The sequence below is a fragment of the Hippoglossus hippoglossus genome, chromosome 24 (assembly GCF_009819705.1).
Source record: "Hippoglossus hippoglossus isolate fHipHip1 chromosome 24, fHipHip1.pri, whole genome shotgun sequence".
Taxonomy (NCBI): Eukaryota; Metazoa; Chordata; class Actinopteri; order Pleuronectiformes; family Pleuronectidae; genus Hippoglossus; species Hippoglossus hippoglossus.
Genome location: NC_047174.1, coordinates 3,208,463 through 3,235,328, shown reverse-complemented (window position 1 = coordinate 3,235,328; position 26,866 = coordinate 3,208,463). Strand labels below are relative to the sequence as shown.

The following is a 26,866-nucleotide window of genomic DNA, read 5'->3' as shown; positions in this document are numbered from 1 at the left end:
ACAACGGTAAATACTAAAACATGTGTATGCTTAAATATATAGAAAAACCAAAAAGCCTGCCCTGTACTTTCAGCTAGGATCATTTAAAACATACATTTACTGACTATTGAATAGAACTATAACTTTTCAACACTTCTAATATTGAATTAACCACCGTGTTGCCCTCAGTACTTCCTCTCTGAGTTGCCTTTTATTCACACACTGACACATTTTCCTCCACAGAACTGTGTCGTCCCCTGTTGGCACCAAAGCTGCAGAATTGAATCACCTGACTCTGGTTTACAGCTTCTATAAAGTACACATAAGTGACACATTAGCATAAACAAAGCTGTTAAAGCTGTTCCGTTTCAGTCATGAAATCTTAACATGCTTTTGCCTTAACTGGTTTTTAGATGAAGCAACTTTAAACACAGCAATAATATTTCATATTCGCAGCTAGAGTAGAACATTTTGATTAATAAGGGCTGTCAACACGTCGTAGTTTAATGTTGCTACATGTTACGACATATTTCACAGAAAAGAACTGCATCTCTTTCGAGTATTTCAACTCAATTTTATTTCTATGACAAGATCATTACAGAATTATGGAGACAAAGATGCGAGATGAGATGAAGATGCCTGATCCCTATTTTTTTTTCCACACAGGCCACAGAGCAGCAAAGTCTTTTTTAGGAAATCGAATCCTAAAGCTTTTTCTTTACATTTCATTTATTTATTTGCTTTTGTTCCGAGTTGTCCTGCAGCCAAACACAGTCGGACACTAACGGCCTCCGAGCACTGAGACGCCAGCTCTCATAATTCTGCATTGTGCGCTGCTTAGGACTTCACTGAGCTCCAGCAACATAATTACGCAGATCAAACCACCCTATGGTGTGTGTGTGTGTGTGTGTGTGTGTGTGTGTGTGTGTGTGTGTGTGTGTGTGTGTGTGTGTGTGTGCGTGTGTGTGTGTGTGTGTATGTGCGTGCCAGCCCAGAGTCTTTGAAACCTGTTGTTGTCTAATTAGTCTGCTAATGAAACAGAGGGGAAAAAAAGTGTTGAAAGGACTAATTTGGGCGCCTGCTATCGAGCTTTCACCTCCCCGGAGCTTTAACCTCCCCTCTGCTGCAGATTTATAAAATCACTGTGGCTGTTTTATGGAGAGGTGCATCGGTGAGGCCTGCTGCTTTTATTTGTGTTGGACTTATTCGCACACAGCAGTGTAACACTTTATTGAATCCCATCACCTTATTCGGCTTGAGGCTGAACTGAATCTGTGACGTTCTCCGTGTTTACACCTTATTCTCTGAGAGTTCTTCGGGCAGGGGTTGTTGGCGGGCTATGATTTAATTTTATTCAAGGAGAATTCAGTGCCAATCCTCCATGTAAACCATTTCATACGTTAAAGGAGACATATTCTGCTCATATTCAGGTTTGTAATTTTTTATTTGTGTAACTTGAAAATGTTCACGTGCTCTCTTTCCTCAAACTGTTCATTGCTGCAGCTCCTCTTTTCAGCCTCTGTCTGAAACACTTGGATTAAGCCCCTGTCTCTTTAAGGCCCCCCTCCTCTGCTCTGATTGGCCAGTTGACCCACTCTGTTGTGATTGGTCAGCTGCTTCCAGCGCGTGTAAGAAATGTCGGGCTCCTCTTTCGCTTAACCTGCTTACGAGCTTTGGGCTTTTTAACTTTATATATATGTATAGAACTTTTACATTTACAACAACACCTAAGTTCTTACACAAAAACACCTATATAACTTATGTCACCATGTATAAAGGCATACTAGTACCTCCTTATATAAGATAAAGAGTAGTGTGAAAAGTATTTAACATAGCCAGGACTAGGCAGCTCTGTGAGGCTGTACTCAGGCAGCCGATCAAAGACGGGGACATTAATGTTTGCACCAACTTCCATGACAACAAGTCCAATATTTGCTCTGAGGTTTCACTTAAAATCACTATTGTCGAGCTTAACGTTGGTGCGAGGAGCGAAAGTCAGGGGATCACTGAAGTCAATGGGAAACATCGTCAAGGAAACAAGGAGATCAGGACAAGATTTCACCGCAATCATCCAAGTGGTGGACTGATCCTAATCATCCAGTCATGCTGCTAGCTTTGCTAAAAATAGCAACACGACACATTTTTCCCATCCACACATACTTTGGAACTACAACACAAGTTTCAATCCAGTTATTACACAAAGATTTTAGTCAGAAATATAAAATCCAAATTGTTTAAAAGGTCCATTAGTTGGATTCAAGCAAAAACTAAAGGTTTTTACTAAATGGGAAAAATCCACATTCTCGTCGATTCCACTTCGAGAGATGTTTTTGAATTTGTCGAGATGTTGTTGCTCTCCGACGTCAGCGAGGCTGAATCGGTTTCATGCTGCAGATTAAACCAAGAAACCGAGACGTATGAAGAGCAATGCGCCCTTTAATGGTTGGTTACGCAACCACACAACAATGACGACACCACTTGGTAACGATTACTGCAGAATTTCTCATCGACTGAAATGCATTTCTGCCTCAAGGCGACGTTCACATTCAATTCTTTGCAACACAGAAGAAGCAGCAAGACAAAGTGCGAGAGCATCAGAAAGAGAAGTAGGTCTGGTCCAATTAGCGTTGACATGTTAATGACCTGCGTTTGACTGCATGAATGAGGCTGTCTGCTGACTTTTGGGACTCTTGTTGTTGAGGAACTAAGGGCTGACTTCTCTCTACGTCTTTCCGTGTGTGCATGTGTGTGCGCACGCCTCTTATGACGGACTCCCACTGGGGAAGCTGGACCTTCTCCAGACCCTTTTCTTCAGAGAGAATCACAACCACAGCGCAGAAACTCATTAGAAAAGGCTTTATGCTCTCAGCCTCAGCTCAGGGGCCCTGGGACATTGTGCACATACAACATACATGTCGTCCTGTGTGTGTGTGTGTGTGTGTGTGTGTGTGTGTGTTTCTTCTGGCACATGCTCTTAGCCCTGATTCACTCTCCTGCAGACGATGCGTGTTGGAGGAAGACATGTTTTACCCGTGTCGAACATTAACACACTGAGATCAGAAGCATCTCATCATCCGCAGAGAAAATGACGATTGTTTTCACAAGGGTGTGGTTTAATACCTTTAAAGTTCTGGCTCTAAAGTGGTTTTTAGGAGTGGCACTTTGCGGTGTCACATTTACCTACTTAAAGCTTTTCTAAAGACAAACTTAGCCAGACACATATGGTCCAGATTTTAAAGCAGGTTTTTATCTTGTATCATGTTGTGAAAGAGGGCGTTCGTTCTCAAACAACCTCAAAAGGAGCTTAAGTAATCTAAAGCTTGCGGTTGCGGTAAAGTTCGTCTTCCTTTGTTTTTCTTATCGTCAGGAGTGATGCGTTCCTCGACAGCGTCCCACAGACCCAAACTGTTTTCAGATAAGAACTCGGGAAAATGGGTCCGAACATAGAGTTTGTCTTTCACCTATGAGGAACAAAGCAGTAGATTCTACAGGAACATTTCCAGAGCACACAGACGAGGGGGGGCATCGACAAAAACACTTGAGTCTCATCATCTTTCCAAGTTCACATCCTCGTCTTCAATGTGTACGTCTCCTCTTTCTCATCATGAGATATTTTTATCTTTCCAGTTTTGCATCCAACGCTTGTTAAAAATGTCCAGAACAACTGACTCAGACATTGGAGTTCGAACATATGCCCCTCTGGAGAGTTTCAGGAAACTATCCAGACTTCAGTGTATGTCTGAGAGTTAAAACTCCATGACTAGACCTTTCTTTCTTGGAGCGTCTTTACTTATAATGCTGTATTAGAAACATAATCTTCAGAAAGTGATGTTAGCAACATCAAATCAACAGTCCTGGTAAAGTACCTAAAAACTGGTGCCTGTGGAAATACTCTAATCAGACGTTCACAAGTTGATAAAGGACCTTTGTGAAGACTGTGCCAGTAGCATCAAAATGTTTAACTGGGACCAAGTGCGGGTTTTACAAAATGGTCTATAAACAATCTGGCTGCCTTTTTAGAGCCAAAATAAAATTTAGCTGCAGCAGGAAAAGTTGATGTAAAACATGGACACAATTACCATAACAAATCCATGACCAAACCAAGTTATAACAAACGGCCGGAGACCAAAATAAACCAGGGCTGTTTCCTTCTGCCCATCGCCGCTTGGCAATAACATGCCTGTTACCTACGGTATCACAGAAAAGACACAAACAAACTCTTGTTGGAAGATTTCATGGCTTAAAAGAAGAATAACAAATCTACCCTCATGTTTTCCAGCAATTAACTGGCTGAGGAAAGGAGGAGCGCCGTGCCAGAGCTGTGAGCTGCATGTTTGCTCCGACTGGAAAACATGACTCAGCTGCACCTACAGTGTAAGTTAAACACAGGGATATAGGCTGCATTTCTAGATTCGCAGCACATGGGAGGAGAATAACACACGGCTGACGTCTTCCATCAGGCACCACAGCGCGGGTAGAAACCACAGTGTACAACTGGCAGGTGGATGTAAATCATCATCCACCAGAATAGACCAGCTCTCTTGTATTTTGCCTGTTATCAGACGACTAGATCCTCAACCAGCTCGTAAACAGGGATATAAAAAGGTGTAAATCTTTCTTAAACCTCCTGTCCTGAACCCCCAGGTGTTTATCAGTGCAGGCGCTGGTCTGTGAGGACCTTAAATGGGCCTATGTAGATGTGTTTGTTTGGGGCGTTTGACACAACCTGCTATTTCAACCCACTCCAGATGTAGAACAAGATATTTGGTGCAGCGTCTGGCCAGAACGCAATGAAAACCATCCCACGTCTTCACACGGTTCTTCCGCCCCAACATTTGCATCTGTTAAAATAAAACTACAGAGAAAGAAGAGGAAATAATCAGCGTTGCAAAGTTAAATCCTACATAGATAGATGATAGATATTAGTTCGACAAATGTGCTGCTGTGCTACGAGGCAAAATAAAGAGTTTTATTAGGAGTGCACTTGCATTTTGCGTGAGTCAACGGTGAAAGTCAATGGTGCATGTAACTACACTCATGTGTAACCTTTTTGTGTGATTATAACTGAGGCTTTAAGGGCAAAATTGAATCATAAAATGTTTATATTATCAATGGATTGAATAACGATGCGTAAAGATGAACTGGAAGTGATGAACCAACAGGTAACAATCACCCGGCTGATGATTCTCGGAACTCTTCAGGCATTTTGAGCTCTTTGTTTTGGTTTGTGGGCCCAAAACTTCACTGTTAGTTCAATGTCAGTGAACTAACAAATTTCCAGCAACAGTAGAAAAATGATTTTAAGATGCGATTATGTCCCAGTGTCAACTCTTACAGATCATCTCAAAATTGATCTTTCCCTGCATCTTTGTCCATTTATGGTTACAGGTTCCCAGATGTTATTTTTGTATATATTAAGGGAACTTTTATTACCTTTTAAATTTGCAAAGTATGTTGTTTCTGTGTATGTCAGACTTTTCGAAACACGTCGATGTGGTAACCCCTCATTTGTCCAGTTGGAGATGTCCAATTGTTTGAAATGAACTTTTGCCTTCATGCAGATTTCCTGCCTCTATCTGTGACGTGAGGGAAATTTTGCAAAGCATCATCCACGTTTTTCGTATCACAACCCTATTTCCACACTGGTTATACAAAGAAAACTTAGTACAGTCAAATCTCTCTCACCTACTCTTCTTGTCCTGAACGCAGTAATGTTTTTCAGCCTCTTATCTGCGAACTAAGGCATTGTAATACTTTGGATATACAGAGAAAACATGTGAAAGATCCATCCATCTATTATCTACCCCTTATTATCCTTGGAAGGGGATGTGGGGGCTACACCCCGGACAGGTTGCCAGTTTATCACCGGGATGAAAGAGCTCAGGAGTTTAAAAAAAATAAATAAAGGCGAATTACTGCTGCTGAAGTTTTGGCATTAATGAGAGACAACAGAAAACTGCGCATCTGTTTTCTTTTTAGTTCGAGCGTCACATGTGATATGGGCCAATCAACTGCACCCGAGCGGAGGTGTGTGTGTGTGTGTGTGCATGTGTGTGTGTGCATGTGTGTGTGTGTGTGTGTGTGTGTGTGTGCATGTGTGTGTGTAGAGCGTCTCGTCATTGCGTCACAGTTTCACGAGTTTGAGTTTCTGATGATTAAAACATGTTTGGACGTAAACGTGAGCACAGTAGAGGAGTGACATCAGTTTCCCTTTGGAACAAACAACAACCAGTTCTTTTTTTTTTTTTTTATATCAATCTTAACCTAACATGGCCGTCGTTGTTACGTGGTACCACATGGGAACCATTACAAAAGGAGTCTGGGAGCAGGTCCGAAATGCATCCATCAAAATTAATTGAGAAAACAATCATCCAGCTGTTGTTGGGGAAAAATCCACAAAGCTTTTAAAATCAGATTTTTATTCATACTACGAGATTTTTTGTTAGTTCAAAAAACTTCCGGCCAAGGCCCAAGAGTTCCCACAGATTAAATTAAGAAGCATCACACATTCAAAAATATCGGTCCCCTAAATATTGGTCCCCAGAAATTTCCAAAAAGACCCAATTCTGCAATGTTAAAGAAAGTGACAAATGTTCCCTGGATCTGCTGCTCCCAAAAATGTATGTGCCTCCACCAAGTTTCGTTGAAATCCAATATGTAAAAAATGGACGGGGGTGATACCAAACTTAAACCCATCACCCAAAGAATATTGATTTATTAGAAATGGACAAACTTTCAGCTCCGTCACTTCCACGCACTAAGAAAGAGAACGGACATGCAATCTGTGTGTCAGGGAATCAATATAAACATGTCTGCAAACCTCAAGGCTCATGAGAGGTCAAGAAAGAGTCTGATACTTTGAGTCCATACATGGGTGGAGTCGGGTCGGTCCACAGAGTTCTGGGTAAACAAACAAACGTCTCTTGCCACCATTAGTTGGTTATCGAGTGACGACACACGTCTCTTAAGTAACAGCCCTTCTCTTCTTGAGCTACGGCCAAAACAAGCCACTGCAAAAAGACAAAAGTTTCTCCAGCAGGCGCCGCTGAGATGATAAAAGTCTGGGTTGTGACTCACAGACATTAAGGAGCAGACGCTTATATCATGAGAACCAAACATGTGACCTTTCGATTAGGGACCAGATCTCTGTGCTGCTGATCAGAGCTGACGTGGCTCTATTAGCTTGTAGCGCTAACGGAGCGATAAGGCAGCTCTTCACCTCCTGATGACTGGAGCAGGATTCATCCTCCGCCCTTCAGATCTTATCCACCTCCGTTTCTGTTTTTCACTCTCCCCTCTCTCACTTGTCCAAAACTATAAGATTTAGGAGCCGTTGCGCTGACACAGAAAATACTATATCATACTTATCACGTCATGGGTGCAGATGTGTTCGGGCTGAGTTCAGATGAGGCCTCGCGATTATGCTGTGAAATATGGATGCGTGTGTGAAGGCATGGGAATCATTCGTAACCATGAGATTGGGAGGAGGCCAACATAAGAGCTGGAAAAAGCTAAAGAAGTCAAGAGAGAATTCAAACAAAAAGCGAAAAAGGGTTGAATCCGTGTTCACGTAGGAAAACTGGCAGCCGCTGCATGCGACTGTGTTCCCGCGTGCACTCGCATCATATGAATGTTTGCGTGCGCGAGCGGCAGCGGGGGCCTCCCCTGAAGTGACGCTGGAGCCACTTAGCTTTGGGATGGCTGGCAGGGAATTTAAGAGAGTCTTGCTGAAAAGCTCAGTTTGATTGCTTCTTCTAAAACAACCTCATCTAAAAGCCTTAAATAACCGAATACCTCTGTGACGACAACAGACCCGTTCCAAGCTCTTAACGGCATCTCTGTGCCTGGGAATACACACACGGCCACAGCCGGTTAATGGCATCAGCCGTGTGGCTACGGCTCGGAGGGAGAGAGAGGAGGTCTTGAAATGAAATTAGGATTAGTGAGAGCAGTCGATTCCTTCAGGATCCTGCTGGTCTGAGGCCAGACAGCTCTTAAACCTGTTTCTGGGTCCATCACTTCTTTCTCTAACTCTATCGTCCCTCGTTTTTTTCTGCCTCTTCTCCCTCCGTCTTTATCAAACTCTCTTTGTCTTCCTCTCCCCAAATAAGAGGGTGGATATTTACAAGGAGGCAGAGGGAGGGTTCGCAAAAGGTAACGGCCATAAAGTTTGACTCACACACCCACACACACACACACACACACTGAGGCTACTGTGGCATCGTGCCAGGGTTTTTCTAAATCAACCAGGAGAAGCAGGATCTGCAGCAGCGTAAACTCTGAAAACGTGGAATTTATGACGGCACTGTGTGATATGCTGAAGCTCATTTTCATAACTCGCACGTCCAAATTTCCACATTACAGTTTAGGTTATACTTTTTGCCAATCACTGAGACATGGGATGTTGGAGAGACATAATGTTGATGCCTCCAAATCCACCACTGGAAGTAGGAATCGGACGGCGGCCAAGGGAAATGTTTTGGTGGGTGAGCGAATGACTTCTTTCCCCACATCATTGCATAATGTGGTGATGATTGGCTCCAGAGTCGGGCACGAGCTCCTCATGAGATCAGACCTACAACACAGCTTCAGCCTCAGGTTCAAGTTTCGTTCTCACTCTCTTCACTTCTTCTTATCTTCCTTCCTTCCTTCCGTTCTCTCTCAGATTCAGGCTCAATAACTGGGAATAATATACACGTCTGACGGCTGAAGGATGATGTGAAAGCAGCTCCAGGAAACCGCAGCCGTATTCAAACTAACCAGCCTCCACATCAAACGCGTTTATCCAACACTTCATCTCTGACAAATCAGCCGATCAACATCATGCGTCACATTTTTCTTCACTTAACACTGAGGTTAGAATAATAGAATCACAATCACGATCAAAACACAGCATGTGTCACACGGGTCTGAGCTTTACTCAGCTTGAACTCGCACAAGGAAAACACTGTGTGTTATGACATTAGATATTCTATGAATATTATTTGATGTATTTCAGATATCTTTTGTTTCTGTTATCATGCAACAGCTTTTATTTTGGATTAATTCAAAATTTTCTTTATCTCATTACGTAAAAGCTTCTGACAGAAAGCAACATGCCAACGGTCGAGATCAGACCCATCAAGAGCCATGAATCCAAAAGCTTTATAAGACATAATATTGATAGAGACATCATTTAGCTATTATCAAATTGAACTTGCATGATACTAAAGTGATAAAAAAAGGATAAATGTCCTCTGGACTATGGATAAAACATGTAAGTGTGCTCAGATGCATTGTTTAACTTTATTAATGCTTCATTGCATTCTGTATGACTTCAAATACCCAATAAAAAGATCTTGAGAAAAGTGATAAAAACAATAAGAGATGAGATATGAGTTTATTGCTCACTGAACAGTTTGACAAGTGTCAACGAAAAAGCTGCTTTATGCAAATCAGAGACGTGCAGGATCTGGTGATTTGACACATGCAGATACAAGATAAACACGTTGGTACATACAAGCTCGTACCTGTCGTAACCACACACGCGATTAAATCCATTTATTTCCTTCCTACCTGTCAGGCAGAGTCCAAAGATGGTGAGAAGAACCAGGATGTAGAGGGAAACAATGGCGTATTTGATGGCTGAGAGCGAGTTGAGGTGACCGCAGCACTGGTCCTGCTTCCTGCGACGCTTTCCAGAACCTGACCAGAACAGGAGGAAACGTCAGAATCAAAACAGGAGGAGAAGTTGAAATACAGGTGCAAGTATGTTAGGACTTTTCTGTTCAACAAAACCATTCATATGAAAGTGAATTAATTTGTGGGTGAAACTTTATATACACGTGAGGTGAGTAATTTGCTTATAAAAAGGGTTTTCACGTGTCTGAGGGAGTTTGAAAACAACCCAGACACTGTTTCCAGGTATTTCCTTCGTCTTGAGCTAAAAAATACGAGAATGAGCCCAGACTGGTGGTTGTAGCCACACAAATAACTCCAAGGTTTTCAGGTTAAACCCTGAAATGTGTTGGTATGATGACATACAGCCCTGAAGAAATCCAAGGGGACGATCATGCATCAAACATCGCAGACTCCAATACACAGAATAACACAGCAGTATAATGCGTTTCTTTTAAAACGGTCACACTCTTAAATTCAAAGTATGAATTTTGTACGATAAATAACTGCACATATTTGGCAAATCTCAGTCGTGAATCATTGTTAAAAGAGAAATGGTTTAGACATTAGTGCCTCGAGGCCAACAACATACATTACGACACATGCGCACGTACGTATATGCACGGATGAAATTACACAATGCAACACACTCACTGTGGAGCCATGACTATAATTCATGTCATCACTTAACACGGCTCAGGGTCAAACAGATGTTTGAGAATCAGTCTTGATAGAAGTGACACTAGACTGTTATGATGGACGTGGTATTTCCTTTGCGCGCGTGTGTGTGTGTGTGTGTGTGTGTGTGTGTGTGTGTGTGTGTGTGTGTGTGTGTGTGTGTGTGCGTGTGTGTGTGTGTTGCAGGGATTAGGCTGCTGATGTTGAGGGAACTTTCTCATCAGGTCGAGAGGATGAAGTGATGTCGGAGTCACATCCTTAGCTTTTTGGAACAAGAACGAGATTTTACTTTCGAAATGTTTTCAGACGTCACCAGTAATGTTCGAGAAATATTTATCCTCAACATATTAAAGAAATAAATGTCTGCTTTGCTTAAGTATCGTATCAGTTCCCTTTGGTTTCTTGTTTTCCTGTAACTTCTCATGTACTAACACCTGAAATTCACAATTAGCGATATTTGGAGCAAGAAGTCCTCGATTTCTGAATTAAACTAGGTTTTTAAGTTGGCAAAAAGTCAATATGGTCATGAGTGATAAGTAGAAAACATTGGAATAAAGTAGTTGCATTTGTTGCTGCATTGCAGGATTTGCCAAGTTAGCCCTTGTATCAAAGTACAGCATTACAAGGAACAATTTGCATTTATATATATGTATATATATATATATATATATATAACCCAGAGTTCTGTGACTGAAACTGTCAGCATTGAGATGAACTAAGTGGAAAGAAGAGAAGCTGGTTACATTCGGACAGGTGTCTCTGGGGAGTCACTGTGGCCGTGTGACAAGATGATTATGATGAATATGAAAACTCACCGAGATCTAATGAGGTTTTAATGAGATTCTTTCTTTCTGCGAACACACGAGCGATGTTGGCGTCTGACTTTTAAATATAAACAGTGATTTTTGCCGAGCGGCCTCCCAACAGCATGGTTTCATTTGGACCATGACAATCTGTCAGTGAACACTGGTGGATTCTTGCTGACACACACACACACACACACACACACACACACACACACACACACACACACACACACACACACACACACACACACACACACACACACACACACACACACACACACACACACACAATTCCCCTCCATGATGAAGAACACACACACTCCACCAACGTAAGACAAACACAGCTGGCTCAGATGTGTGTGTGTGTGTGTGTGTGTGTGTGTGTGTGTGTGTGTGTGTGTGTCACATGGTTGGAATGTATAGGAACAGAAATGTCACTCCGAGGGACGGAGCGAGCTGTCATAACCCGGGGGGCCCCTTCAGCACCAGGAGAGTACTGCATGAAATACGAAACGCCACTTGAACATGATTTATTGTTTAGGATTCGGAACCCACAGGAATCTTCACACATGTATGGAGAGGTGCAAAGGTCCCATGAAGAATGTCCTTATTTGGACGTGTAAGAAAGTTGGGGATTGCACCTTGCAAGGAAGATGACCTTCGCGATTGGGTGGCATTACACAGTCGTCTTCTCATATCGATTTACACCACTGGGATGATGTAAAACAGAGGAAATCAGACATTTCTTACATTTGTAGATGCCTGGAATTACAAGAATGTTGGGCGTCTTTGTTTGAGTTCAACAACTCCGGCCTTTTAAAAATGTTTTCTATTATCTTCAACTTATTGTTTCACTTATAGACTTTATGGACGACCCATCTCAGCTTCCTTCCCCCTCTCCAGTAATGAAGCCAAAATACAGAATGCTGCCATCTTGCCCTTTTGGAGTCAGAGTAAGGACCCGCCCACACACATGCTTGACCAATCGTGAATCAGTCTCAGCTGTCAATCATGCTGTTTCACCCACGTTTCTTTTATGCCATCAAATAACTAAAATGAACACGTGAGCATATTCTATTCCATGTCCCATTCACTAACATGAAGGAGGCACGGTTCATGACCTATTTCGCAGCCAGCCACCAGGGGGTGCTCAAGGTGCTTTGGCTTCACATCACGTCGACCATTTTTATTTTCAGTCCATGGTTTAACTGCTAAAAGCTTTTCCTGCAAGATACTTGAGAAAAGCCAAGTAACGATTGTTCTAAATGCATAAATACAACCCAGTGAAAATAAGAAGACAGAACCATGTTCAGTGACACAGTGACAGTCGTCTCCAGCTGGAATAAGAGGCACAGTATTTGTCAAGTAACTGTAAATACATTTGGGGATTTCCTTACTGCTCCGTGAGTCACGTCTGTCCGCTGAGGGTGTTGTCGACATCTTGCACCGTTTGGACAAAGAATCCAATAATCATTAGAGTCGAGGATTATCCGGCTTGGAGGATTATCTTACCAGTAAACTTGGAGGAGCCACCGACAAAGTTTGACCCGTTTGAACACTGGGTTGGTTTCCAGCAGTTCCAGTGTGAGTCAGGTGCTGGCGAAGTCTGTGCATCCGACCGTCTCTGGTGAGTTTTGTGGATTTACAAGGGGCAGAGCATTGTTCCTCCAACTCTGTCTTTCCAAATGAAAGACACATGGTGCCTGGCAACTTCACCAGATTCCATAAAAAAAGTCCGGGCACTGTCCCTGTTATTGACGAGTTATGGTGACATTAGTGTGCACAGCTTAGCCCCCCCCCCCCTGCAACAACAACTATACTTCACCTATGTTTGACATATCCTGAATTTTAATGTGCCGTTATGATTATGATGCACAAGTCAGACCACGGTGAGCTTAGTGGTTAGTGGTGTTGTCCAGGATGGAACTCTCTTTGTTTTCCTCGTCTCCGCTGCATCTCCCATGAACCCAGCTGCTCCGCGGAGGGGGGGGGGAATATCTCCTCTAATTGTCCGAGGTGTGAAAATGTCCTAGGATTAGTGAAGTTGGACGTGGACAGTCTTTTTCTGATGTGTGAGGGGCATCGTCCAAGTTCCATTAAAACGTCAACAAGTTCTCCAGTTGTGTGTGTTCGCTAAGTCTTTCCCACCAAACTCGCCGAGCCGGGGGTCGAAACCCGAGAACGACAAGCGGTCAACTGTGGATTCGTTCAGCTGCACTGACACGCACGCACGTAGACGGGCGCACGCACACACACACACACACACACACACACACACACACACACACACACACACACACACACACACACACACACACACACACACACACACACACACACACACACACACACACACACACACACACACACACACACACACACACACACACACAGATGTTGCTCCTAGACATTCCATAGATGATCATAGTGAGAGAGCGAATGCCAAGCCTCTATGTGTGTGTGTGTGTGTGTGTGTGTGTGTAAGTGTGAGTGTGAGAGTGTGTATGTGTGTATGTGTCGGTGTGTAGTGTATATAGGTGTTTGTGTACTTGAATAAAATGCTCAGTTAAAAGTCCCTTTCTGAAGATTTATCAATATCTGTGTCCGTCTCATTTCTGCTTCTTACCTTCGTCACACAGGTTGAGTTTGGACAAGCTGTGTCCATCGTAGGCCTCTTCGTACATGGAGCCGTTTTCTCTCTCCTCATATGTGCTCAGATACATGGCCTTGTTCTCCATCTCCGCCCCTAATGAACAGGGAAGACACAGCGTGAACCTCACAATGTCTCATTCATGACAAAAGACACCGTCACGTCTCCTCATACCCTCTGAATCTCTTAGTATACGGAGAGTACGAATACAGCAATTGTGGCAATGTGGTCAAAAAACAGTACAAGACACATACTTTACTATCACACCTATTCATACACTGTCGCCGCTAAGGGTCTTGCCCAAAGACACTTTGGTTCGTGGACGACCCGTTCTACCTCTTATTTTCCTCAGCACCAATTTGAGACCTGATGAACAAGGACAGTTCTGGAAGGCGAAGACATTTAGCCCAGTCCTCAACATGTGGGTCATGTTTTGGGTAAGAGGTTGGTAAAGTACTAAGTCTGTGGTCGGTTAAGGATTTATCTGTTATCTGTGAGGGTCCTCATACGTGCAGAAGTTCAAATACATGTGTTTTTGCATCGCTGCCTTTTACTGCTGTGAATCCGCTGAGGGAGCTTTGACTGGATCAGCTGCACTGCAACACACACAAACACACACACAAAGACACACACACACACACACACACACACACACAAAGATGGAGATCCAAGCTAAACAAACAGAAGGAAATCCCTCTGGTGTGAGGATTGTGGCCATCGTCCCTACACCAGCGTTGTGTGATTTGTTTCTCTCTGCCAACAGATTTGGACGTGGTTTGTGATTTTGCCGCATTAAGAAATGTGGAAAGTGTTGGGTCACGGGCCATGAACCAGAAATTCCCCCTCCATAACAACGGGGCCGTGTGCCACAGTGTGGAAGACGCGTTGGCTTCTCTTATAATACAAACCAAACTCCACATCATTAGGCCTGTCAACAGCACTTTTTGGAGACCACATTTCCCATGGTAGTGTTTGAATGGCAGCCCGAATGGACAACTCTCTGCCAGTGGTGTAAATCTGCATCAAACAACAGACATCTCATCTTATCTGCCCTTATCGCAGCGTATCTCCAGGTTGCCCAGGGTCAGATGGGATATAAAACCCCTCTGCTGTGTTCTGCAGGGTTTGACCCGGGGTCTCCTCCCCAGCTAAATGTGCCTGGAATACCTTCAGAGGGAGTCTTCAAAGGCCCAAACCGAAGTAACTGCACGGGTCAATTCAGCTCCAGACTTCTCTCAGATGTCCGGGCTTTTCATCCTGACCCTTAAAGTGGGCACAGACTGCAGGAGGAGTGAGGATTATGCTGCCTTCACATCATATAAGATGTGAGAGATGAGAAAGATTCACTAATGTGAAAACAAAAACACATTGTGTACTTCTAAATGTTTGTTTTGTTCTGTTGATTGACAATTAAACACTAGATTCATTGAATTTAGGTTTAATTACTTGAATCCTCCAAGATCTGGAATCTAGCAAAACATCTAACAGGAATTTCTCCTGATGCATTTCAGGTACAGTACTGAAATGGCCCTTCCAGCCCTTATCTTAGACTTTGGGGTTGTGGGAGTCGCAGTTTGAAAGAGGTGGGCTGCAGCACCTTGCCGCCCAAGTGAAATTGTGCACATCTCAATTTAATCTCACACTTAAAATCGATTAAATCTGCTAAGAGGAGAAAGTCAGCCAATGCACACTTGCAGATATCGATATCCGGTGACACTTTTCTCACGTTTGACTCATGAAAACACAACAAACTGCAGCTCCAGAACCAGAAACTTGACCTAAAGCAGCTGTGATGTGTGCGTCTCAGGTGTTTAACCGCACAGAACTACGGAGATGTGGAGAATGAAGCACGCTTTGACAGATAGAGCTGTGGCAGGATTCCAACTTGTCCTGCTGTCGAGTCCCGGGGCCAAATAGACGCATAAATCCCACGGAAACATTTCCTGAGAGAGAGGAGAGAGTCTCAGGAGTCACTTATCATCACAAGCAGTGGGTCCACCTCCAACACGTGGCTGACAGCCTCATCCAGCAGGTGCAGCCGGTGATGAGTCGCTGTTTGAGAGTCTGGCGCACAAACTACGATGTAGGTCAACGTTTAATTACAAGCAGGTTATATTTCGCATCTTTATTTGTAGAGAATTTAACTGGTAACGAATCGCCATCAGTTTCCCCCATTTACTGCTTTTTCTTCGCATAACCTCGCCGCCATATTTACTCCGAGTCGACCACGTTTGCTCTCCTGGTTTGCACAGGGTTTCCCACGCCACGCACGGTGCAAACCAAATATGAGTTAAGAACAAATAGATGAGACTCATGACACAGGACGTCTCCGAGGGGTAAAATTGAATCCGCCGCAGTCAGCATTTTGTGGGTGTTTAAACTCCCACAAGCCCCGGTGGCAGATCTGTGAGTGTTTGACAAAGTCGTTAAAAAGTGCTCAGTCTAGACTTTCTCATTACGGAGGGGACGGAGGGGTCAGTTTGACATTTAGACCGAAAGCTGGGCAGGAACCATTCGGGCTGCTAGGAGATCCCACCAAATAACCCTCCATATCCCCCCCTCCCCCCGAATGTGTGTGTTTGTGTGTGTGTGTGTGTGGTTGTGTCTACACTGTGTGTGTGTGTGCATTCATGAGGTGAGTTATCTTCTAATTACACGGAGTTTGGTGGGATATAACGCTCTTTCATCACGCACTCGGTTGGTCCCCCGCTACCCGGTGCCAGCGGAGGACGGTGGGAACGAGGAGCAGCTTCAACTTCACAAAGCAATGAGTCATCGCCTGCTCTCGTTATCTACACAACCGTGAACGAGATAATAGAAACGCACGTGAGAGAATGAGAAAATTGGATTTAAGCAGGAAAAAAATCACATGTAGATTTTATATTGTATGGTGTGTGATTTAAAGGGCTTGTTCACTCAAAAACACGAAGTTCGGTTAAGTTTTCATGTTTCCATTAAGTTTGGTTTAATTTAGTTTTTTGCACCATGGGAGGAGGAAGTGGAGATTCAAGCCCAAACATCCACGTGCCTGATATTTGCATTAAGAGCCATGAACGTCTGTGCACTGACCACATGGGTCTTTTTCACTCATCCGTGTTTGCATCTGAAAAAACAGCGAAGAATTTAATGCAGAATATCAGCTGTTACTCATAGCGCTGGATTCACTTTAACCAGATTTAAATGGGACTGAACTCTTACTGGAAGTGGATTTTTCTTCTTCCTTCATCCCTCAAAAGACTGGAGGCTTTCCTTCGCAGAGCTCCGTCCAAAAACTACAAACAGCTCAAGAGCCAACGGGACCGCGAGCCAAGAAGAGTCAAAGCTGCACGAGAGACAAAGTCCAATCAACTATGTGTCACATCTGACACATCTGGCTTTGGAAGATCATTGAAATCTCTCATATTGGCAAATGTGTTGAAACATCTGTATCAGTCAGCACTGGAATAAAGTCGACAACGAGTCAACTGAGTCTTGTTCTTGTGATCGTTATCCGAGTTCCTGCAGGTTTCAACAAGTTCGATTTGAGAGCTTTTTAAAGACACTAAGATAAGAAGGATTATCAGAGTCCAAGAATTACTTACAAGTCCTCATAATTAAAGATAAGGTGAAGTAGCCCAGTAGAGAACAAACCTTGAAGCGATACGCTACCTCTCAGACAACTGGTGTTTGTTGACCATCGGTTATCAGATCCATGTTGGTCTTGTTTGTAGTTTTATTACAGTGAGATAGTATCTGTGTATTTGAGAAAGAACTACAACACATGGACGCATGACAAACTATGCCGCAAAACATTTCTCTTAAATAAATAAACAAATTTGAAAGTGCAACAAAAAGTAGTGTTTGAACTTTAACATAGTTTAATGTGTTTATGACTTTTTAAGGGTTAAATTTAAGATTATACCCTGTGGATTTGTGGCATTATCGCGAAAAGCCGTAGTTTTATCAAAGAGAATCCTGCAGTTTTCATCATCGTTAAGGGGAGAAGACCTAAAACACACACTGCTACGAATGTATTTTGAAGAATGGTCCGGAAAGGAAAATGACATCGGTGGTAGACTCAGCATCACATCTTCTCTCAGCTGACTATTTTACGACCTTGTCTCTTTAAACTGTAAAAAAAGTTTTGCTGGTAGCAGTTGTGGAGACGCTGGAGATTCACTCAGCGAGAGAAGGAAACAATTATCTCGTCATGTGTCACCGAGTCCTAAAGATCTGCCCCCAACCGAGCATCCGATTGTCTGCCAGGTCAGAGGGAAGCAGCGCGTGTGTGGTCTCCGCTGAAAATATGACATTTGAACAACAACGCTGCGCAGAACAGGCTGTGAAGACACAACGTTGGCTGTGTACTGGGTAGAAAACTGTCTCAAAGGTTTGTTAAGAAGTCACAAGTTAATGTCTGACACATGCAGGCTCACTGACCTGGTGTCTTTTACCCTGTTATTGCCCATTTACAATAAAAACTCTAATTATGTCAGAGTCTTACATCTCATTATTGACCCATAAAAGCTCACAAGTGGGTTTTTTACGGCCTCTAAACTTGGCTTAGTTTCAGCATCTCTCTGTCTATACATAGCAAACATCCCATGTCATCGCTCAGTCATCCATGTGCGACATTAACCCATTTCTCTCCCGGTTGATTAAACGCAGAGATTAAAGGCTCCTTCACCCGTGACCGCTGAAACACAAAGCGGCAATTTTCTGCGGATGAGTTCCATTAAATGTGCATTTCCTGTTCTTTTTACTACGACAGCCCAGTGGCGCCGCTCCAATAAGTGACACGCAGATGAAATTCAATCTAACTGGGAGGAAAATGAACACATGTCAAACCAGTGTGTCACCAGAAAAGGTCAAAACGTGTGTGACCCCCCAACAATAAACCATGTGGTGCTTTTACACTGATGGCTCCTGCTGGGTTTTTACAAGTGCTGCACAAACCTGTTCACACTCAATAGATCAGGGTGTTAATCACTTCACTCATTCTTAGCAAATGCATCTATCTATGCAACTGTTTTTATATATATTAATAAAGATGAAATATTAATAATAATAGTAAATAGTCCATTATTCAGCACAGAATTATGATCAATGTTATGATCCACTCTTCACCACTAAACAGGTGCACGTTCAGTCACACGCACAGTGCACGTTTAGACACGTTGTAAGCACCAAACAGCCACATGAGTTCTCCTCTCTCACCTTGTCTGCTGTCAAATGGATGAGGAATTAAAAAGTAAATTAAAAAAAAAATCACAGCTCCACGTTTCTCATAATTTCCCCCCAGAAGAAGTTTGGTCTGTTCGCTGCACCTCCAGCTTCCTCCTGCTCCTCCAGTCGTGCAGCTGTCACACAGTCATTTACACCCAGAGACACAGAGACACAGAGACACAGAGACACTGAGACACAGAGACACTGAGACCGAAGCTGCACCAGAGTCTGTGAGAGTCCTGCAGCTCCGCAGTGAGGAGCCCACTCACACATTTGGAGTAATATACCCACAACACCGTCATGTGACCATCACAGATCTGCAGCTGAGGATCGTTCATGTGTTGCAGAGCAGCTGCAGAACAAGCCGAGAGGAAACCTGAGGAACATCTGAGCCTCCTTTGCTCCGGCGGCGCCCCCTGGTGGCTCAACCCCACTGAATACAGTAAAGAGACACTGCTCACTCTTAAATGTGTTTATTTAGATGTTAAATAAACTATATGAGATAAATTAATGATGGTTTTGATATTAATTTATTACCCAAGTTATTTTTTTTTTAAATCTGGTACTCCATCCAGTATTTTTTTTTATTTCAACCATTGTTTGTAGTATATTTGTTTTTTCTTTATTTGATTTGAATTAAAAGTGGTTTAATTTGTCATTGAATTATATTAATGTGACATGAGTCTCAGTTTGCTCTGCACAGATACTGTCGGTACTTTTTACTTTCATACTTTGTGTACATTTAAGGAGCCTGTACTTTTATACTTCTACTTGAGCAAAGAGGTAGAATCAAAACGTATACTTTTACTTACTTGAGTCATATTTGTATGAGTGAAGAATGTGTGTACTTTTTCCACAAGTGTTTTCACTGGATCTTGCACTGACAGATTTTCGGAAAGGACCTGAAGGCATCATGAGCAACGGTGCCGCGGGAGTGCGCACGGAGGATGTGTCGAGAGCGCGCCTCCGTGGTGGGCGGAGCCTGTAGCAACATACCTGGACAGGTAAGAGACGCCGTTAAAATGTCATCATTAACAAAGACACAACTTGTGACTGAACTCAAACCTGGACCCGCGTGGTAAAGATGTGATTTCACAGCTGGAGTCTGGTGTGAGTGTTGTTGTCGAATAGAAATACACTGAACCGCTGGGTTACTGTAAACAACTGGGTGTGGTGACACTGTCTTTCACCAAACTCCATTCAAAATGCTGCTGTTTTTTAGCAGATGTACTTTATACGCACAGGTCCAAACATGTTTTATACCAGGAAACGCGTTTTGGAGTTAGTGCTTCAATTCGGCTTTAGTTTGTCGACAAGAAAACAAAGTTAAAACATGTCCAATAAGTTTTTACATTCAGCTTTCAAGCATTGGTGATAAGGTGAGTAGTAGTAATAGTATTTAGATGAAGTAATGCTGGGTAACAATAAAAAGTTCTCTTCAGGTAATGATAATAAACTTTATAACTGTAACTGTAACTTATACATTTTCACATTATGATATATAGAAATGAGAAAAACTGATTTTATCATGTCAATGGACAAAAGAAGATCCGATCTAATGTCTTTAAGAAGTTTGTCCTCTTCAGTAACTGCACACAAATACTGTATTTTGAAAGACCTGATGAAGAGACGCTGTACTTCTACAAGACACCACAAGATGGTAGGATTACACCTTTGGATGGAGGACGACTGCAGCATGAATATTAGTCTGGTTTAATGATTAGAGTTCATGGCAGTATGTTCAAGATCTGAAGAGAGATATGGACGAGGGAAAGAACATTTAATAAAGCTATAAAACACAGAAGAATACAATGATAATAATAATAAAACTTTACTTCTCTAGCACTTATCTGAACAAGGTTACAAGGTGCGTTCCAAAAAACCTGGTAATAAAACAACACAGAATGAAACAAAACACAAGATAAGAAAGATAACATAACTTGGCCAATCTCAGACTGCATTTTAGTTTTTATAAAGAAAGAAATAAGAACTCAGGTCCTGTATTATTGACTCTAATATAGAAAAACACCCCCCCCACAGCCTCTGTGCCCGGTGTGATGACCACATATTGGATCTGAAGTCACTTTCAGGCCGAGAGAAAAAACAAACATCCGCCCGACCAAGTGGTTTCTAAGACACAGGTGGTAAAACCGTTTTCCTCTGATAGTGATATTGATGCGTTTCTGTTGACAACATGAAAAACCCTTTTTTTTATTTATCTGACCACTTCATAGCATTGAACCTCTAAATAAATCTTCAGCTGTTGTGTATGAAATCAAGCTGGTGAGAAAACAAACAGAGCTGCCCCCCCCCGCCCCCCCCCCCCGGTTCACCTCACCTCCCTGGAGCTCAATAAAACCAGGAAGAAGAGCGGTGCAGGTGAAGAAGACGAGAGCATTTCAGGGAGGTTATCGTCGTCGCTTTGCAGTTAATCTTCACTTTGATTCAAACGGATCCATTTGGATTAAGTGTTAATCGTGAGTTAATAAGTTGCAGCTCAATAAAGAGAGGAATCCTCCACACAAGGAGACGCTTCTCCAGCCTGCGAGCTGCTGCATATTGCTTTTGTTTACAAGCCCTGGTTCGGTTGTAACAGGGCAGATTGAACATAAATGAAATGGTCCGGAGCAAATAAGACGAGCTGCATATACAGTCACTGAAGATATTGACCCACTGGGAGCCCAGTTCGGGAGCTGTGTGGTTAAAGAGATTCTGTCCTCAAGCATCAAACCAATCTTACAGAAAACTGCAGGATTTTCTTCAACCTATTATCTCAAGTTGCAGGCCGTGTGTAAAGGTCGTCACTCTTTTCCGTGTCCGTTACCCTGCAGGGACCTCGTTACTGCCCCGGCCAATCACGCCTGTCCATTAATTAACACGGGAAATTACATTCTTATATTTATAACCCAATAAATCGACTGGCCTGCTGAAAAGGTCACATCAACAGCGTTCGCCCCAGAGCGGTGCAGCCCCGTGAGGAGCCGGGTGGGAGGAGAGCCGAGCCGACCGGAGGCAGGAGAGTTAGCAGAGTTTCTGTAGCAGAACTTTTTTTTGTTTTTGACCTCTGAGCGTTGGAGTTGTTTGGCTTCATCTCGCTGCGGGAATCCTTCAGTGGTGCTTATGCTGTTTGTCACCGTGTTCAGCGGGTCGTCACGTTAATCTCTGGAAAATGGGTTTAGTCAGAGTAAGTAGGTGACACCACATGAGGAGGGGAATTTAATCCAGAGCGTCAAATATCAAGAGGATGTGATGTTTTTAATGTGCGAGGGTCCTCAACAGAAAACCGTCCTCGGCTCGTGAGCCCGGGGACGAGACACAGTCACAGGCTGCTGCAGAGGGACGTGTGCACTGCCGAGCTCAGATTCTACTCTGGTGAACTTCAGTAAGCAAACGATGCAGGATTTTATATCAACACTGTTAAAGATTAGTGACACAACATATGAGAAATATAAACAAAATTAACTTTGCAGAATATTTGGTTTAATTTGATGCTCAAGTCGTGCATTTATGGATTGAAAGAAAAAATTCTGATAAATTAATCATTTAAGTCAATCATCAGATGAAAATGGAAAGATTAAAGGAAACTCAAGCATTTTTTCAACTTTGGTTTTATCTTTGTAACTTTGATCATTGATTATTTTGGTCAAAGAATAAAATTTCTAAAATACAGTTTGACAGACAAGAAGCATGAAAAAGAGTTTGTTAAAAATCCACCTAACGCTCTTACTCATAAATCAACAACATCTTGAGTTCAACTAATACGGAAAAGGCCAAACCTATGAAAATAAGATCCTGTAATATCTGTAAAACCTCTTTAAAAACGTGGGTTGAGCTTCAAGCAACACATGAACAGTGTGTTTCAGACGAGTGGCAGTGAAAGATGTCACCTGAGCTCACAGGCGCAGCTCTGGACGGCCCATTTTTCCTCTATTGATTTTAGCACGAGGCTCAGATGTCACTGTTCCTAACACACTGTGTGTGTGTGTTGTTTACGCCTCCGTCTTGTCGGGTGTTGCTGATGTGGCTGCAGGGTGATGGACCTGTCAAAGCGAGTGTCGTTATGGACGGTGGAGGACGTGTTGGAGTGGGTGCAGGAGCAGTGTCCAGCCCATGTGAACACGCTGCAGAAAGCCATCATCAAACACTCTATCTCAGGTACAACACCTGCTAATGTTGAGATTCAGCCCTGGTGGCACTTTGGTTTACTTTATTTACGCCGGACACACGCTGTGTTTGTGAATGAATTTGCAGGCCGAGCGTTGCTGAGATTAAAGGAGCATCACCTGGAGCTTCTCGGGGTGGAAGCCGAGGAGCAGCAGCAGGAGATCCTGCAGGACCTCCTCCTCCTCCGAGTTCAGGAGGAAATCAATGAACTCACTGACATCTGCTCTGGTGAGGACGCCGAACGGCTTCCTCCTCGGGCCGCAGCAAACTGAGTAGAGAGTAGCTTTAAAGTATGATAACTCTGCACCGAGAAGGAAAAAGCACCAAGTGGTGGTGGAGTTTGAATTCACTCAAAATCCTAAAACTTTTGTTTATCTGTTCATCCTCTCACTGTCAAAACCAATGACTGTTTATTAAGATGGACGCCAAAACATCCTCAATACGGCTGCTGCCATCTTGTGTTTGGACGTCACTCGGAGCTGCGAAACGTCTTTACCCCGTTTTTATATCATCAGATAACTAATTAAAATCCAATTTGAAAGCACATAAGAAAACATAACATGTGATAACAACGACTGAAAATGGGAACATTTATTTAACGTGTACTGTCTGTCCCATCCACTAACATGGAGGTGGGGTTGATGTCCTATACTGCAGCCAGCCACCAGGGGGCGAACCCGATGTTTTGGGGAGCTGTCATGTCGTCCATCTTTATAAACAGTCTACACACCATTTATTTTAAATCTAACATATATCATGAAAACACATTTTAAATGTTACCACCTTTCATTTTCAATCAACAAGGGACTCACGTGTTTTTCTTCTCTTCTTCTCTCCAGACTGTTTCTCTTCGTAGCAGAAGATAAATCTTCAGACAAGAAATGCTGCTTACATTTTTTTTTATTATTATTTTTTTATACATTTCCCTTCCATCCATTCATCCACGTGAAGGGAAGAGAAACGCAGGAGTGAAAGAAAACAGAGAGAAGGTGAAAGGAGAGAAGAATCAATGAGGAATGGAGAGACTGAAACCTATTTCCTGTACGAAATCCGACCCGTGCAGACGGATGAGATTAGTTTGGGTCTTTTTCTCAGAAACACTGACCATTAGTCTCTGTCTGTTTCTCTAAAGTGGAGTTTTTCCGTCCAACAAAGTCAAATACTGTATTTGATGTACTGAATATGGAAATCGTGCTTTCCAAAAAGCACGATTGCCAAAAATATCAGGACAAGAAACTGTCAGCAATGAAATCGGATGATACCTTTTAGTTAAATTGGAAGCGTCTAGTATTTCCATCCATTTTCTATACCACTTATCCTTATGAGGGCCGTGGGGGGGGGGGAGTGGAGCCAACAATCCCAGCTGAGACAGGTCGCAAACTCCAAAGAGAAAGACTGAAGGCGAACTGGGAACCACTGTGGAGCCATTCTACTGAATTGTGAACCTGGTATTTAGTTGAATTAAATCAAAACAACGCCTGAAAATCATCAGGAAAAAGAGAAAATCCTTGTTCGTGTGTTGTGAGATGTGAAGAAATCAGAAGAGGAGAATGTCCGGTTGAAGCCAGCGTCGCTGTTGAAGGTTTTAGAAACATTTCTGACCCGTGAGGTAAAATATAAAAGTTCGACGGAGCACTGGATTCTCATCTTCTGATTCTCATCTTGATTTTTATCAAGTGTGCACGCTTTTACTTTCTTAATGAGAAAACCTGAAAAACACGTTTCTCTCTCCCAGCCACTGGGTTTACGATCCAGCTGCTGGTTTTTAACTCAACTATATTTATCCGTCCTAACACAATGCAAACAGTGCATTCTTTTTTATAGAGAAAATCCACTTATTTTCTTGGAGTTTATGCTCTTTTGTTTTTTTAGTGTCACCGTGAATCCTGTTTAAAACGGCTAAGCAGCGTGTACTGGGGAGAACTGATCATTTGTGAACGCCCATAATACAAGTGGTCCTAAAACTTTCAGACGCCATGATTCCCCGTTCCCTCTCTTTACGATGCTGTCCTCCTTTTAGTGTGTTATGGCATCAAAACTGCTGCATTTGTGCTACATAAAAAAATGTTTTTTCATGGCACTGATACACTTTGGTCAGCTGAATTAAAAAAGTGCTGCTTTGGCAAAACAATCCCGCCTGCTGAGCTTTTTTCTTTTTTTCTGATCATCTGTCTCTTTGGCAGATCCTCTCACCGACTCCAGTTGTTCTACTTTAGTGCAATCATCACTCATTTGTTTGTCATCGCTCGGCTCTTACAGCTGCAGCCTCTCGTCGGCGCGGCGTCCGCTCGTTCCTCCGCAGCTCAGCTTCCTGTCGGGCTGGAGGGAGCGTCTCGCCGCGTGGAAGGATCCAGCTCTCCTTAAAAAACTAAAGGTCATAACAATAAAAACACGAGTGCGCGCTCGTGTGCGGCCCAGATCAGCGTGTCGTAGACCGCAGTCGACAGCGGGTGATGGCGTTGGATGAACGAAGCCGTAAAGATGTGATCAAACTGCTTCACATCCACGGCGTCGGTCGTATTTCAGCCTGAGTGGGATCCAACAGTTGGATCCACCGCAATGTGAAGCAGCAGGTGATTCTGAGACTTTTCATAGAGTTCGATTGACTCTTGTGCACCAGTGAGGATACGACTGTTCCTTTAGCAAACTATGGGATGTCTATGGGACAGTCAACCGGCCAGCGAAGGTAGTTCCAAAAGAACGCCAAGCAAGAAAGCCCCTTTGTCCGGATCCATGATGTTGTTGGTTCTTTCTTGGCTCATGCATCCTTCCACCAAGTTTCATGAAAACGTGTTGAGTATCTTCTGCACAATCCTGCTGACACTCAGTAGAGTTCACATCTCCTCCAGGGCCCAACAGTCTCCTCATGAAACCACATTTAAATTCACTAGACCCAGATTTTTATTCGGATCTTGCACCAAATTGCAAACTCATAAATATCAGGCCCATAAACATATACATTTTGTCATGTTGTCAAATTCCGTGAATCATTCTCTGAGAAATCCTATGCCGTCGTTAAACCAAAATACAATGTTTACGCTCCCTGGAAACATTTTGATAATTACAAGCATGCACTCATATTTTCTTAAACACACATGGAGGTGGAGAGAGAATGTGTGTTTACACTTATATACATGTTGCCAGGGTCCAAACTTCCTAGCAAGTGACCTTTTCTCTCCTTTCCTTCTGTTTCTGGGCCTTGTGTGTGTGTGTGTGTGTGTCTGTGTCTGTGTGTGTGTCTGTGTCTGTGTGTGTGTGTGTGTGTGTGTGACAGAGAGTGATTAATACCCCAGGAGATCGTGTGACATTTGATTTGGCGTGGCGTGGCTGGGGAGGCGCTTACTCAGCACCGGCGTAAATCCACCTCGCTGATGGAGTGAAGCGCTCGATGAAAAACACCAGTGACCCTGACGACGGAGCCAAAAAGAGCCTGATGCTGAAGACATAAAATGCAAATTCAGTTAATTTCAAGATGTGCAATGTTTCAGGGAATCTTAAGGGTTTACGACGAGAGAAAATAAACCTGCAGTTCTTGGCTTGAACATTATTTATCTAATGAGATATGCACATTGTATTTTGAGAATAAACAAAACAGTTTTTTTGCCTAATTTAATCTGTTTTAAATTTCCATATCCAAGTCTGAAAGTTTATTCTTGACCTTGGAAACAAGCGAATAAAAGGGAATAAATCCTGGAAACTGCACGACGACAAGTAAATGGACCTTGAA

At 43.0% G+C, this 26,866-nt stretch overlaps 2 protein-coding genes across 2 annotated transcripts in view; one reads left to right on the top strand and one right to left on the bottom strand.

Annotated features, from left to right (window-relative positions):
* scara5 (scavenger receptor class A, member 5 (putative)) overlaps positions 1 to 19,138 on the bottom strand; it is a 49,366-nt gene extending 30,228 nt beyond the window's left edge. Inside the window, exons 1-3 of the mRNA XM_034579354.1 lie at positions 18,967 to 19,138; positions 13,747 to 13,866; positions 9,535 to 9,663 (exon numbers count right to left, since the gene is read on the bottom strand). Coding sequence (XP_034435245.1) covers positions 9,535 to 9,663; positions 13,747 to 13,858 — 241 coding nt within the window. The 5' untranslated portion in view covers positions 13,859 to 13,866; positions 18,967 to 19,138. The remainder of the gene's footprint in view (positions 1 to 9,534; positions 9,664 to 13,746; positions 13,867 to 18,966) is intronic.
* A 770-nt stretch (positions 19,139 to 19,908) lies between these two features.
* On the top strand, positions 19,909 to 24,472 carry LOC117758037 (sterile alpha motif domain-containing protein 12-like). Its single transcript, XM_034579359.1, has 4 exons — positions 19,909 to 19,979; positions 23,006 to 23,130; positions 23,227 to 23,367; positions 23,979 to 24,472. The coding sequence occupies exons 2-4, from the start codon at positions 23,010 to 23,012 to the stop codon at positions 23,993 to 23,995; spliced, it is 279 nt and encodes a 92-aa protein (XP_034435250.1). The 5' UTR covers positions 19,909 to 19,979; positions 23,006 to 23,009; the 3' UTR covers positions 23,996 to 24,472.
* The last annotated feature ends 2,394 nt before the right edge of the window (positions 24,473 to 26,866 follow it).

Bases quoted from the DNA above. Each gene is read 5' to 3' on its own strand.
- LOC117758037 (XM_034579359.1), top strand. From the start codon at position 23,010: ATGGACCTGTCAAAGCGAGTGTCGTTATGGACGGTGGAGGACGTGTTG. The intron at 23,131-23,226 runs GTACAACACCTG...ATGAATTTGCAG, and splicing joins CATCAAACACTCTATCTCAG to GCCGAGCGTTGCTGAGATTA.